This window comes from Heptranchias perlo, chromosome 8 (genome assembly GCF_035084215.1).
Source record: "Heptranchias perlo isolate sHepPer1 chromosome 8, sHepPer1.hap1, whole genome shotgun sequence".
NCBI lineage: Eukaryota > Metazoa > Chordata > Chondrichthyes > Hexanchiformes > Hexanchidae > Heptranchias > Heptranchias perlo.
The window spans coordinates 84,056,340-84,071,401 of NC_090332.1; the positions used below are offsets into that span (position 1 = coordinate 84,056,340).

At 40.7% G+C, this 15,062-nt stretch overlaps 1 protein-coding gene across 7 annotated transcripts in view; it reads left to right on the forward strand.

Annotated features, from left to right (window-relative positions):
* plcb4a (phospholipase C, beta 4a) overlaps positions 1-15,062 on the forward strand; it is a 399,841-nt gene that overhangs the window by 317,263 nt on the left and 67,516 nt on the right. For all 7 annotated transcript variants that reach the window (XM_067989437.1, XM_067989441.1, XM_067989442.1 and 4 more), the window contains 4 exons: positions 115-203; positions 3,517-3,667; positions 7,773-7,822; positions 10,057-10,122. In XM_067989437.1, the coding sequence (XP_067845538.1) occupies positions 115-203; positions 3,517-3,667; positions 7,773-7,822; positions 10,057-10,122 (356 nt within the window). The remainder of the gene's footprint in view (positions 1-114; positions 204-3,516; positions 3,668-7,772; positions 7,823-10,056; positions 10,123-15,062) is intronic.

A 15,062-nucleotide genomic window follows, 5' to 3' on the forward strand; every position in this document is an offset into this window, starting at 1 on the left:
TGGGCTATCGTTGATCTTGTGTTTATCCTTGCATGGCATGATAACGAAAATGGTAAAAGTAATTATTATCTTTTTTTTAACTTGTCTTAAAACACTTTTTTTTTTCTCCACTAGATATTGTTGACGCTCTATCGGATCCAAAGAAGTTTTTGTCAGTAATGGAAAAGAGGGCTGACCAAATGAGGGCTATGGGAATTGAAACTGTACGTAAAAATACTTTGATATTTATTGCACACTGAACAGCAAATAATGGGATATATTTTCTTCTGTATATAAAGTTCAAGAAAATTATTTTTTCTAAATTGTCACTATGTTAGACAAAGGAAAATATACCCAACTGTTAGCTGAGTAGGTTAAAGAACAAAAGTCAAAACATTTTTTCTGGCCATAATTTTAATAATGCTGAAGAACTATTACAGTTGGATAGTCCTTTTTTCACTGGACTCATCGATATCTGGCATGTCATTGTGGTACAGTTTGTAGATGTAATTGCAAAGAGTTTAGGTATTATACGATCCAAAGATTTTGCAATTTGTCACTGCTAGATTCAGACTTCTACTTATTCCCATTGGCAGATTTTTCAAAACTAGAACTAATGAGTTTCAAAATAAAAAATTACAGCACCCCCATCCCCTGCTTTTGGTTCCAGGTTAAATGCATTGCATGGAGGACATGACACTCGATTTGATCCCTGGTCTGTGGCAAGTTAGCTGACCTCAGGAGGAGGGGGGATGAGGCAGGGCGGGGGGGGGGTTAACAGCCAGATTCGTTACTCCTGAATGATATCTAGGAGTACACACATGTAGATGCTGGATGAGGATCGGATTAGGCTCAATTGTGATAATGCCATAGTCAAATAGCTGACTAACATTCATGTGATAAAAATAGTCTCTTGGGGAAGGCATTGCAGGGCTGCCACAGAGTTGCACCCCTACAGGATTCACTCTTTTCAGAAGATGACAGGTAAAGGGAAATAAAATCAGAAAAAAATTGCAGGAAACAAATTCCAAATTTATTTAAGGCTTATGGCGATTTATATAATTTAAAATTATGCAACTAAAAGCAAGAGTTTTCATTTAACATCCTGACACAATGAGCTCTCCTTAATTCACATTTAATTCAGCTAGATTTCAAATGTATGTCTGCAGGAGTTACTAAATGGCCATCAGTGTTTAGGTTGCAATTAATTAGTAGAATCATTACAGAAATTTGTATGGTTATCTAACTAGTATTTCAAAAATATAGATGTAATAAAGTGGTAGGAGCATATACACTTTTCCCAAAAAAGACGGCTATGAAGATGACTAAGTGTGAGACTCATGCGAATAGATTGCAGCATAATAAATTATACATAAGGCTATTACAAAATGGTAATAAGTGTTTATATTCAACCTAATTGCATTTTCTATACAACAACAATTTGCTAGTCATAGCACCTTTAACATAGAAAGCAATCCCAAGGTCGCTTCACAGAGAAGGAAAGGAGCAGACACCGAGCCTTCATCAAAATATTAAGAGAGGTGATGAAAGTTCGGTCGAAGAGAGCTGCTATGTAAAGGCAAGTTGTTGTTGATGAAGAAGGAGAAGAAAAGATGTATTTTAAAAGGGAAGAGGAAAGAAGAGAGGCGAAAGGGTTTGGGGAGGGAGTTCCAAAGAATGAGGATGAGACATCTGAACGTTTTGGCACTATAGCGAGGGGTTTGTCGAAAATATTTTTCAATAACTTTGGAGGATGGGGAACCAAGTTATATCAATAAGGATAGAGTGATGGGCCGGCATGCTTAATGTGGTACAGGTTACGGATAACAGAGCTTGGCAAATTTGGAGTTAATGAAGAGTGGCGGTCAGTTGGCCAGAAAGGACTGTGTTTGACAAGTCAAGTGTAGAGGTAATGAAGGTTTGGATAAGTGTTTCAGCAGCAATGCGGGTAAGGTAGGGGCAGAGGCGAGCAGTATTTCAGGGGTGGAAGTAAGCAATCTTGATATTGAATGGGTTATGGAATATGAAGCTTAGCTTTATGTCAAACAAAGCACCAAGGCTATTTAATTCAGCTTGAGCGAGCAACCAGGGAGGGGAATAGAGTCAATGACAAGGGTGCAGAGTTTTTAAACCAGGGACTGAAAAAAAATAGCATCATTCTTCACAATGTTCAAATGTGGGAGCTTCTGGGTCCTTCATGATTTAATGTTAGACAGGCAGTCTGACAATTTGTAGATGGTCATGAGATCTAAGAAGCGGTGGAGAGGCAGAGCTGGATGTCGTCAGCATACATGAGAAAGCGGATTCATGTCTAGAGATGATGTCACTTAAGGCCAGGGTATAGATGAGGAAAAAGGAAAGGACCAAGAATGGATCCTTAGGAGCCTCCAGAGGTGACTGTGCAGTACCTGGAAGAGAGGCCTTTGCTGGAGGTGTGAAAATATGCAAGGGCAGTCTCATTGAGGTGAACCACGGACAAGAGGAGGGTGATGTGATTGATTATGTTGAAAGTTACAGAGAAAGCTAAGTATGGATAAAGTACCATTTTCCCAGTCACGCAAGATATCGGTGGTGATTTAGATGAGAGCTGTCTAAGTGCTATGGACAGATCAGAAAGTGGATTAAACAGATCACACAGGAAATTTTGAGAGAGGTGAGCATATAGCTGGGAGGTGACAACATGTTCCAGGATATTAGACAATGATGAGAGTTTAGAAATTGGGCAGCAGTTGGAGGGGAAGGATAGGTCAAGAATGGGCTTTTTTTGAGGAAAGGGTTGATGGTGATTTTGAAAGGAAGAGTAATGTCCCTATGACCTATTTAAATAGGAAGGGTTAGAACTCTATCAATGCCCAAATGGTATGTGACCCCTGCCAGAAAATAATCCACCTCAATGCAGGGTTCCTGGGTGCTGTGTATGGTGCTTTCATTCTAAGGCAATCCAAAGCAACACTTCAGTTTGAAGGAGAAGGAAGGATAGATGGCAGGCACCTTGGAGATATGGGCTTCATGGTGCAATCATGACTGATGCACAATCCTCTCAGGCCTGCAGCTGGGCTTGTGTTTCCTTCCTCCCAATCCCAGTGTAAGGAGCTGTCAGGGAGTGGACCTGCACCGGGAGTGCACTGAGTCATGCAGACGGACCGCAGCAGGAAAACGGACCGTTCTCCTACCCTGACAGATGCACTGTACCTCCGGTAAACAGTGGCTTTTGGACAACCAGCAGAGGCCCACAGAGGAGAATATACCCTATTTAACTTTTTCTATAATGACCAGACAGTTTTTATTTAACAATAGGGTCTTAAATATATCACTTTTATCTACTTAAATAAGTAATCATAAGAAATAACTGCAGAAATGTTTCTGAATCTAGCAACTGGTCCTCATGGCTTCAGAGTATTTCTTGCATAATTATAATCTGCGTAGATCTGTCCCAGTTTCTAAAGTGATCAATTCAGGCAAGGGTTTCGTCATCGAAAATGTTTATCGGTGGATCATTTTGATACGTATTGTATGTTGTTTGCTTTGAATTTCAAGAGTGATATAGCAGATGTACCAAATGACAACTCCAAAAATGACAAAAAAGGGAAAACGAATTCAGCTAAACCAAGTGTAACACCACAGAGCAGCTCAGAACTAAGGCAGAACTCGACTTCTGGCCAAGGAATTGGAAATGATGCAAAGAAAGGTGAGAATCAAGATAGCTGATACATTTTTAAACAGTGTTTCCCGAGCTATTGGATTAGAACGTAAGCAAAATACTGAGGATGCTGAAAATTTGAAGTAAAAACAGGTAACGCTGGAATTACTCAGCAGGTCAGGCAGTATCTGTGGGGCTCCAGCATTTCCATGTATTTCCAGCATTTTCTGTTTTTATTATTGGATTAGAACTCTTGGATCAAGACGACATTGCAAATATTGAGCTGTATTTTGGGCAAAAATATGCCTTCTGGCATTTCGGTCTCAATCTTCTCAGACCTCCTTATCATTCCATTTACTATAGATAATTGTAAATAATAATAATCATGAACTTTAATAAACTGGTACCACATTGTCCAGATACACTGAGGTAAATTTCAACCCCCAAGAACAGATGGGTTGGGGGTGGGTGGGAGGTTAAAATGACAGCTTTATCGAGCGGGACCGCATCCCGGCTCCAACTCGCCCACTTCTGGGTTTAACCCAGGCAGGTTTGTCTGCGTGCGGACAGCAGACACCAAGAAATCCCGCCCCCACTTAAAGCCGGCGGGCCGATACTTGAAATGGCAATGTACCTCATTGAAATAGTTGAGGTACTTAATATTTTGTGTATTGGAACATTAAAATAAATTTATCCTTATCTGTTTGGGTTTCCCATCGCTTCCGAATCATGTCAGGTGAAGGGCCGAATCCATGAGGTGAGTGCCTTTATTGCACTGCTTGTGGGCCTGGAGGAGCAGGTGTGCTTCATCCAGGCCCAACAAGCTCACCTGGCCGACAGGAATCCCGCAATCGCTCCCCCCCACCCAAGATGGTGGACCCCTACCTCCGACTCTTCATCTGACCTCCAGCGACCTCTGATCTTCCCGGCCTCCTGAACTCCTCCCCGTCCCGTACCGTCCCCCTTCCCCGGCCCATGATCCCTCCCTCCCTCCGATCCCCAGCCTGTCAATCAGGCTGGCTGCCGGGCGCGAAACCCGAAAGTGACATTTATTGGCCTCATTATTGCGACACGGCAACTTACCTTCCAGGTTTTGCACCCAAAAATCTTCCCCCCCCCTCCCAACTCCCTTCCTGGCTGGAAGTGAAAATTCTGCCCAGAGTGTCGCACCTCAGTTCAGTTTCAATATTTGTCCCCATATAATAGTTATGATTGAGATGAACTGTATTGTGCATTCATAATGCTATCATTACTGAGTACCCAGCATCAAACTCAGAAGATAACCCTTTGCCAAACTCTAAATACCCTGATTTAAATACCTTAAGCTCTGGAATTCCCTCCCTAAAGCTCTTCCCGCTCTCTACTACTCTCTCCTCCTCTAAGACGCTCCTTAAAACCTACCTCACCTGTCCTAATATCTCCTCATGTGGCTCAGCGTCAAACTTTGTTTGATAATCACTCTGTGAAGCGCCTTGGAACGTTTTACTATGTTAAAGGCGCTATATAAATGCAAGTTGTTGTTGATTTTCCATTCATTATCCATCAAGCCAAGACCTAAGCTATTATAATAATTAATGTTCTGTTTCAAGAAGGTGTCCACAAGGGGCTTCTCTTGATTCTGCTATCATTTAAAATATTTATAATAGCTGATAAATGGGAGCCTTTATTACTCTTGCCTAGACTAAGTCACCATGCCAACAGATGTCTGATTTTTTTTTCTCTCATCATCAAGGCATCTACCATAATCCCTTAAGTGTGATAATTTCCAATCTCATCCTTAAAATTAATATTTTGACCGGGTAACAATGGAAAAGACTAAATGTGTTACAAATGTAATATATTATATATAATATGAATATATACATACACATATACACGCATACAGGCAGTGGTTTTGTTGCAGGATCACATACTCACAATTGCAAATTTAACTGGCTTTCTGACATCAGTGAACTCCGCCTTTCATGAACACAGAGTGGTGCAAAAAACGCCAGTATAGAACTCCACGCTGCTCACTCACAGCTTTCTGAAAGCAGGTACTTGCGTCAAACAGATACCAACATTATAACTGTCGCAAATGATAGCTATAAAACCAACAATGGATTCCAGAGACACAGCGCAGCAGTGTTCATTAGTGGAATTCACAGGCACTGTGGGGGGACTCCATAGCTCCAGTGTAGTCAATGAAAAATGTATGCAGCTAATATTTATACCCTGTTAAATAATGATTGGACTGGAAGGCATCACTTGGTGCAACACAATCACAGGTGCTGATAATTTGCACGCACCACTTAAGTTGTCCTTATTGCGTGATAAGGTACAGGAGGAGAACAAGCAGTTTGGCCCATCAAAAATATTCCTTCCACAAGCTACGTAAAGTTTGCACTGTTATTCAGTCTCCTGAGGTAAATGAATAACTGCAGCTAAAAATCCGAGACTACGTAGCACTGTGAAACATCTCCCTGACCTTGCGTGTTAAACTAGCAAACTCAGCGTTGTTAACATTATAGGGTACATTTTTTTGAATTTGTGCTCTTGCTGAAGCCTTGCTTGCCAAGAATATATTGGGAATTTGGGGACAGAGCTAAGTGGGCCCCATAGGATTTTCCATCCATTAATGTCCATTAATCCTGCAGGCTTGCTGAGCTCTGCATTCAAGTTCCCGATATGCATTCCTGGTGGCTAAAGCTCTGCCTCAGGAACACAATTTCATAAAGTCTACCCCTGTATCCTCGATGATTAAACTGAGACCAACTGAATTGCCCAGGTATCATTTTCATGGTCCCAACAGTACAGAAATGGTCATGTTCCATGGAGCATTTGATTATCTGTGGATGTACATGTATCATGCACTTAAAACCCATGATTTATCAGGTATTTATGCAGTTTTTTTTTTAAAAAGGTTAATTAACATGACAGTAGTTTCTTTCACAGGGAGTCAATTTTACATGTCTGCTGCTCTGTAGGAAAATAGAATTCTAAGCCAGTTTTGCTTGTGGCTTGTTAACTGTGGAAAAATCTACTAACCTCCAATTTTGTTTCGTATTGGTATTTTGTAATTCTGAAATCACTGATTAAATTAAATAACCTGCTTAAACCTGCATTATTCATGATTCAATGTTTTTAAGGACTTCGATCATGTCCCACCTCAATCTTCGCTCCACAGTCAAAACAAGTTCACTTTTCTGAGCCACTCTTCATAGCTTTAAGTCTTGGAATCATCTTTGTTGCTTATCATAACAAAAGAAATTCGAAGACATTTTAGTTGCTACCCACATTGTCCTCTGGTCCCATTTCTTTGTTCTCAATTGACTTTTATATAACTCCCAGCACTCTCAATTTTTTATTTCCTTTATTTGGCTTTTAAAAATAATTCTTAATCCATAGGTTATTTTTGATCTCCTTATTCAGCCACTGTGATCACACCTTTATAATTTTTACCTTTTCTTATTATAATGTTTGTTTTCTATGTCCCTTAAATAGCCATAAAACTCAATGGTTTCTAATTCCATTTCCACCTTAAACAGCTACACAACTCTCACAGCTCTAAAATTTGCTCCTCTGAAGTCTTCAAATTGTTTGTTTCCTTAGCCATTATTGTGATATCAAACTATACAATGATGACTAAAACTCAAATGTTCACCCACTTCCAGGTTACTAATCAGTTCTGACGAATTGTTAAATACTAAGTCTAATATCATACTTTAAAAAAAGATTATCTGGTCATTATTTCGATGTTTATGGGACTTTGCTGTACGCAAATTGGCTGCCACATTTCTTACATTACAACAGTGACTACACTTCAAAAGTACTTAATTGGCTGTAAAGCGCCTTGGGACATCCTGAGGTCGTGAAAAGTGCTACATAAATGCAAGTCTTTCTTTTCTATTTTTAATATCACTGTTCAGCTGCAATTGCAGTGGCTCGCATAGCTACATCTTGCATTTCCATCATCTGTACCATTTCACTCTGAATGCCATGACTTAATTTGCTTGAGTTGTCTTCTCCTTCTGGATATCAATCTCTGCAATGTTTTCAAGTCATCAGCATGCCTTGTATATCCTTATAATGCAGTCTAGGTGAATTGTTTACAGTAACTGGGAAAGCGTTTTAGTTATACGGAATAATCTGTGCTGGAACTTTTTTTTTACAGATACAACACTGGTACCTCAGATGAATATTGAGGACTTGAAGCAAATGAAGGTAATTTTGATATAACACTTCAGAAATTGTGACCATTTTACTATAATATATGATAGTTAATTTTCTCGTAATCAACGACAAAATGATAATCTGCCACAGGAGCAATATACCTCCAAGACCCCTTTCCCTTTGGCCCGCCAGTCTGCTTCCATCCCCTTCTCTTTGCTGGGCAGCAGGTATCTTCCATTAATTTGGCCAAGTGGCCATTACTCATGTGTGAGTCTTGAGAGTGTATTTTGATTGGCTCTCTGGCCACTGGGGGGGGCATCACAGCAAAGCTTAGTCTTGTCCTCACTCATTGTCGCCAGACAGACACTTCCAGCAGGGGTTGTCAGATAGCGATTAATAGTAGGAACCTTTGCCAATTTTCCCTTTCACACCCCACAGGCACTGAGCCCAACTGAAGCACTCCGACTGCTATCTCTGGCGAGGCCATCTAATATAGCATAGGCCAGGGATCAAACCTGGGACCTTGCTGGTCTATATGGCTCAGCCATTCACTGAATAAACTCACTAAACCATCAAGGGATCTGGTTCCTTTTTAACATCATGCAACACTTTCATCTTCAAACAGTATCAGAAAATTTCCACATCATAGAATGGGCCTTCACAAAAGTACAAAAACATCTTTTAAAGTTAAATGTCACTATCCAAAGTCCATTTTAAGGTATCATGGATACCTTTAAGTGAAGTTAAGGCGGTAATTGCATCGTAGGCTTCACATAGTGCGCATAATACCATTCAGTTAATTTTTTGAAGAAACCGCTGGAACTACACAGTAAGTCTGTCAGCATCTGAGGAGAGAACAAATGGGTAAACATTTTAAGTAGATACCCCAGGGCTAAAAATCCTTGGCACTTTGATTGGAGCGGAAGTTCCAGGGTCCACCTGATGGAAACCTCTGTGGCTGACACTGCTGGAATATCCAGGGTTAGGGGAGATTCCATCTCTTAAAGAAAGAGCTTGCATGTTATACAGCACCTTTCACAACCTCAGAACATCCCAAAGTGCTTCACAGCCAATTAAGTGCTTTTGAAGTGTAGTCACTCTTGTAATGTAGGAAACTATTTTAAATATTCTTGGCAGGAGCCTGTGCATATTTGTCCGAAACATAAGTCTTCTCTTTTCAGATGTGGACAGGTTCCTATGATCATAATATCTATATTCCATTTCCAGGCCTCCACTAGCCTTTATGTAATACTTCTCAAATTACATTTCTTTCCATGTTATGTTTTATTAACTAATTCAAATATAATGCTTCTTTAGCCTGCCTCAAGAATGATATTGGAAGGATCTGGGAGAAGATTGTTTGCCTGGCCTCTGAACTAGATAATCACCTGTTGACAGGGGAGACCTAAAAAAGAGAAAAATATCTTTTAACCATTACATGCTACAGATCAGCTTATTCATCTGGTTGTTGTAGGTCACAGAGGCCACTGACTAGACTACTTATCAAGGTGAAGCATTTCCTAATTTTACATTAGAGATTGACCTGGTCACATTTTTGATATGCCCAGATTAATCTTCCCAGTCTAGGCTGAGAATCTGGTCTTTAACCCCTTTTTTTAGTGAATCGATGATGGGGGCAGGGAAGCAAAACAAAGGTAAGTAAAAACATTTAAAATGTTTAAAAGGGGGTTTGAGTAGGTGAAATTGGATTAGAATAGGTACAAAAGAGTAAAATTTAAATTTAACAATTGGAAAGAACATAGGGAAGAGGAGAGAGAGGAGGAAAAGGCAGCTGGAAGTAAAGTGCATACAATTTCTAGTTTTTACATGTAAAATTGTATTCTCTGTATTTAATTTAGTTGTTTAGGGTCAATACTACAGCAATAAAGCTACTCCTGACATTTAAATAGTTATATTACTGAAACAGCGTTTATTTTAGTGTCACAGTGTGAGATAAAAACAAATCAAAACCATCGGCCTGGAGAGACAGAAAGCTCACGAAACCTGTCAACACTCTAAGGGTTTAAAAAAAATTAAAATCTACAAGGCGTTTCTTTTATATATGTATCTGCACAAAATACATTGTACTTTAGCCATTTTTGTAGGCAATGAAAATAATGACTATTATATGAAGGAAAAAGTACAAAAAAGGGCTAATACAATGAAGCAACAGGATAATTGATATGACCTCTTTAAACCAAAGTAGGGCATATCCTGGATTCCCATTGCAGTGGTCTTTTTTCAGTTGCAAACAATTTAAATCATTTTATTATTTGATATTATAGGCCTACATAAAATTGCTGAAGAAGCAACAAAAAGAATTGAATGCATTAAAGAAAAAGGACGCCAAGGTATGTGCTCCAAACATATTTATTTTATCAGTTTACATAATGTGAATGCAGCCATATAATCATTATTAAGAATCCATTTTATGCAACAAACAGATCGAACCTGTTCAGAAATGAATAATTTTGAGTGTAATACCATTATTATTTAATTGCATAAAAGTAAGAGCACAGATAGAAAATGTACTTGGTTACTTTTTCCTAATTGAACTGATTTGCATTTCTATGGATTAACAAGACTCTAAAATGAATCATGTTGTAGAGGCTATTGTAAGCAGCCTCAAAGTAGGAAAGATAAAGTAACCCTAGTGGCTGTTTTACATTCAAATTATGATTAATAATCTTCCCTGCTACATACTTAACTCTGGTTAGTAATTACAGTGAGTGAAAGGGCACAGATCTTACAGCAATTGCTGTTGGTTACATAACAGACAAAACATGCATTCATTATGCAACTGGTAAACCTATTTTTTTAGATATACTAGGGGAGATTTTCCTGGGTCTAATTTAAATGGAAGGAAAATTGGGTGGATTTCTTTACAGAAATGCGCTACGACTCACCCAATATCGGCTGCGCCCAGGTGATCATCGAGACATAAATAATGTTCCAAGCACTATCATGTTTGGATCAACACTTCAGTGCGATGGAACTGGTTTAGTATTTTGAAAAGTTATGCTTGTATCTTAATTTTGCTTGAAACTGCTATGCATTTATTTAGACTTAATAACACAAGTATATGAATGTATGTCCTTTGTCAATGAGAAATTTTCAATGAAAACAAACTGAGATCAGCAATATATACTGATAACTAGGAAGCTATTAATGTATTTATTTATTCCCAGTTTTACCCATCCCCTCTTCACCTAAAGTTTTGACCTCAGCCGTGGCTCAGTGGTAGCACACTCTGAGTCAGAAAGTTGTGGGTTCAAGTCCCACTCCAGAGACTTGAGTGCATAGGCTGACACTTCAGTGTAGCACTGAAGGAGTGCTGTACTGTTGGAGGTGCCATCTTTCGGATGAGACGTTAAACCGAGGCCCCATCTGCCCCCTAAAGTGAACGTAAAAGATCCCAGGGCACTATTCGAAGAAGAACAGTGGAATTCTCCCGGTGTCCTGGTCAACATTTATCCTTCAACCAACACCTAAAACAAATGATCTGATCATTATCACATTGCTGTTTGTTGGACCTCGTTGTGCGCAATTTGGCTGCCGCATTTCCTACAGTACAACAGTGACTGGACTTCAAAAGTACTTCATTGGCTGTAAAGCATTTAAGGATGCCCAGAGGTCGTGAAAGACGCTACATAAATGCAAGTTCTTTTTTTCTTTCCTTGCTGGGGTGCAGTCAGGATTGGGAACCCTGGCTGATTTTTCATTTCCCGGACGAGGTTCTGATGCTCTACTGCTGCCCCAGCCGACATCAGATAACAGACTCTGAATCGAAACAGGATCTTCCCAGTCTATATAACTGAATTACTCACTGAATTCATGTGCTGACCCTTCGGGGCAGCTTAGCAGTAATGTACAATATTAACAGATCTGAAGTTCTGAAAGTCTTGCCTGTGAGGTTATAACATTATACACTAGAAATAACTATTGGTGACAAAAGAAATGGGTTAATTCCTCTGTTAAAATAATGGACAAAGAAATATCATGTGAACACACTAGTACAGATTTTCCAATTGGGCCCAATCCTGACCAAAGGTACAGCAGAGCGTGAACCATGCCTGCCCAGCATTATGTTAGCCTTTATTGCAAGGGGGTTGAAGTATAAGAGTAAGGAGGTCTTGTTCCATTTATATAGGGCTTTGGTGAGACCACATCTGGAGTACTGTGTACAGTTTTGGTCTCCTTACCTAAGGAAGGATATACTTGCCTTAGAGAGGGTGCAGTGAAGGTTCACTAGATTAATTCCTGGGATGAGAGGGTTGTCCTATGAGGAGAGATTGAGTAGAATGGGCCTATACTCTCTGGAGTTTAGAAGAATGAGAGGTGATCTCATTGAAACGTGTAAGATTCTTAGAGGGCTTGACAGGGCAGATGCTGAGAGGTTGTTTCCCCTGGTGGATGAGTCTAGAACTTGGGGTCATAGTCTCAGGATAGGGGGTCGGCCATTTAGGACTGAGATGTGGAAAAACTTCTTCACTTAGAGGGTTGTGAATCTTGAGAATTCTCAACCCCAGAGTGCTGTGGATGCTCAGTCATTGAGTATATTCAGGACTGAGACCGATAGATTTTTGGACACTAAGGGAATCAAGGGATATGGGAATAGGGCGGGAAAGTGGAGTTGAGGTAAAAGATCAGCCATGATCTTATTGAACGGCGGAGCAGACTCGAGGGGCCATATGGCCTACTCCTACTCATGTTTCTTACGAGTGCTGACCCTGCCATAATTTCTAGGGTCAGCTTCATTTTAATATTTCAGGTGAACTTCCAGGCATCAGGAAGACCTCTAATTGGAAGCTTGTCTGTTGGAAGGTGAGAAATAGTGAGCTGCTGCAGGATTTAAAGATGGGCAGGCATCATTACAATTGCTTTTGAGGCACAGCCAAAATTTGTTTTCCAAGAATGGTCTGTCAGGTCAGCAGGAAGACAGAGCACCCCCACATTCTTGGATGCAGATGTGGAAGTGCTGACGGAGGAAAAGTCACGCAGAGGAGTGAGGCTTTGTTTGACACCGAGCAACACAGGGCAACGGAAGGAAGTAGCGAGGGCAGTAAGTATAAATTCAATCACCCCACACCTGCACTCAGTATTGGAAAAAGTTTAACAGAGTTACCAGGTCAGGCAAGGTAAAAGGAGTCAGCCATACCTTTCATTGTACTAAGCAAGTCTACCGCTTACAATGATCTCTCCCTCACACTCTGTTTAAGTATTTTAATTGCATACCATTGCCTATGATTGCCAATGCCTGTGAGGGAATATAGTGGCCTCTCATGGAATGTAACTGCCTGATACATGAATGCCAGCACAACCATTATGGATCACATGCTGCATATTACTGTGTGTCACAGTCCTATTTGCTCCTTTTCCAAAGACGACAGCCCATAACAGCCAGAAGAGAGCTGCAACAGTTGGCAGACACCCAAAGCTCTGCATTCTCACTCCCATGAGGAGGAACTGCACCAAATCCTGGGGAGGGAAGTCACAGAGGGTGTTGGAGATGGAGGTGGGGGGTGGGAGGGTGTTATAAACTGGATAGCCAGGTGGGAAAGGATGGTATACTAGATCCTGGTCTTCAGTTGCTTCCAAGCCTTTATTCACACACCTCAACATTACACACCCTTCTATAAATGGATACAAGAGCGTCCTCAATTGATACCCACCACCTGAATACAATTAACACTAATTGATATAAATCACATAGATACAATTAACAGAGGGTGTTGGAGATTGTGGAGGGGGTGTAGATGGGAATCTGTTCTAACCTCTTCTTCTTTTCCTCCTCTAGGTGTGCCTGAGGTAGAAGAGCCAGCCCCACTGCAAATGGCATGACCAGCATTTCACATACACATCGTCACTCACTCTATTCCCCGCCACCGCCCAATACCAGCTCAGAGATATCCACTCCAGTGGAGTTATAGAGTGGGCCAGAGGGGAGTGCACTGGGCATCACAGAATGAATGAGTAGGAACAAATGCTGGTGGCACATGAGGAGGACAACATGACTGGCCCAGAGGATCAGAACGTATCATGTCTTGATTGAAGGGCCTGGGGATCCAGATCTCATAATCTTGCTTTTAAAAGAGTGATACGTGCATAACATCAAGCCTTGGTACAGCATTGGGGCTATATCTGACCATGTGCTGCATAAGACAGGTCGGGTGGAGGAGGTCATTGGCACAAGGTATAGAAGGGTGATTTCACAAGGCTGCAGTGCACCATGAAGGATTTGGTAGATCCAGGGTCATCTACAGCATTTTCCCCCATGACTGAGGCCCTAAAGGGCAAGTCTGAGCTGCTTTCGTGGATGCTCAGATGCTGCCATTGGCAGCTGGGGTGCCAGATTGGAGAAGACCATCTCTTCCAGTTTGAAAGGCTTGACAATTGGATATACAAAACCATGAGGCAGGACTTCACTGATCTCATTGGTACCATTAGATTCGCTTTCCCATGCATCATTGGCTGTGCAGAGCCAGTACCCTGTACCAGTGGCATGGCAGGAATCGGCACAGATAATGGCACTGTTTTCCAAGAAAAGTCACACATGAGCCCTCTGCCCATCCCCCTCTGATGCCTGCACATGTGGTGGAAAGGAAGCAGGGCCAGGCTGCCCATGCAGCAGCATAAAATGGGTAACCTACAGCAGATCCAAAAATGCCATGAGACAAGGGGCACTTCAGTCCTCTGAGGCTCTTATTACAACAGAACAGTCTGGTACTGCCTGACCAACCTGACTTCCTTCTTTAGCTCTTTCTCCTCTTCCACAATGCAAAGATATTGGAGAATACCCAATGGGAAAACCAGGTGTAAAACAGGTGGTGGAGGGTAAAATTGCAGCCCCATTCCAAATGGCACAAAGGAAGATATCAAAATAATTGGCAACAGGAAAAACAAAGCTCCAAAACCAAATCAGAAATAAGATTAGAACTGATGCTACTAACATTGATGTGGGGCTCTTTAAATTCTCTTACACCTTTTGCAAAGCACCTAGTGACCTTTGATACCCATTTTATACAGGCAAGAAGATGGAACAGTACAAATAAGTCAGAAATGATGGCAGTAATTTTCATTCTTATAAAATTACAAAGATGTTCCAATAAGAACTACAAGTTGGATGTGTTACACATTTATTTTCTATCTCTATTTAGCTTTGTATTGCTTCATTACTCTTTAAACTTTTAATTCTAAGGAATTTCATCAGTGTAGCAACAAATACAACGGTAAATAAAGAGCAATTAATATGGCCACTACAGCACTTTTAATATACTTTCCACACAAATTG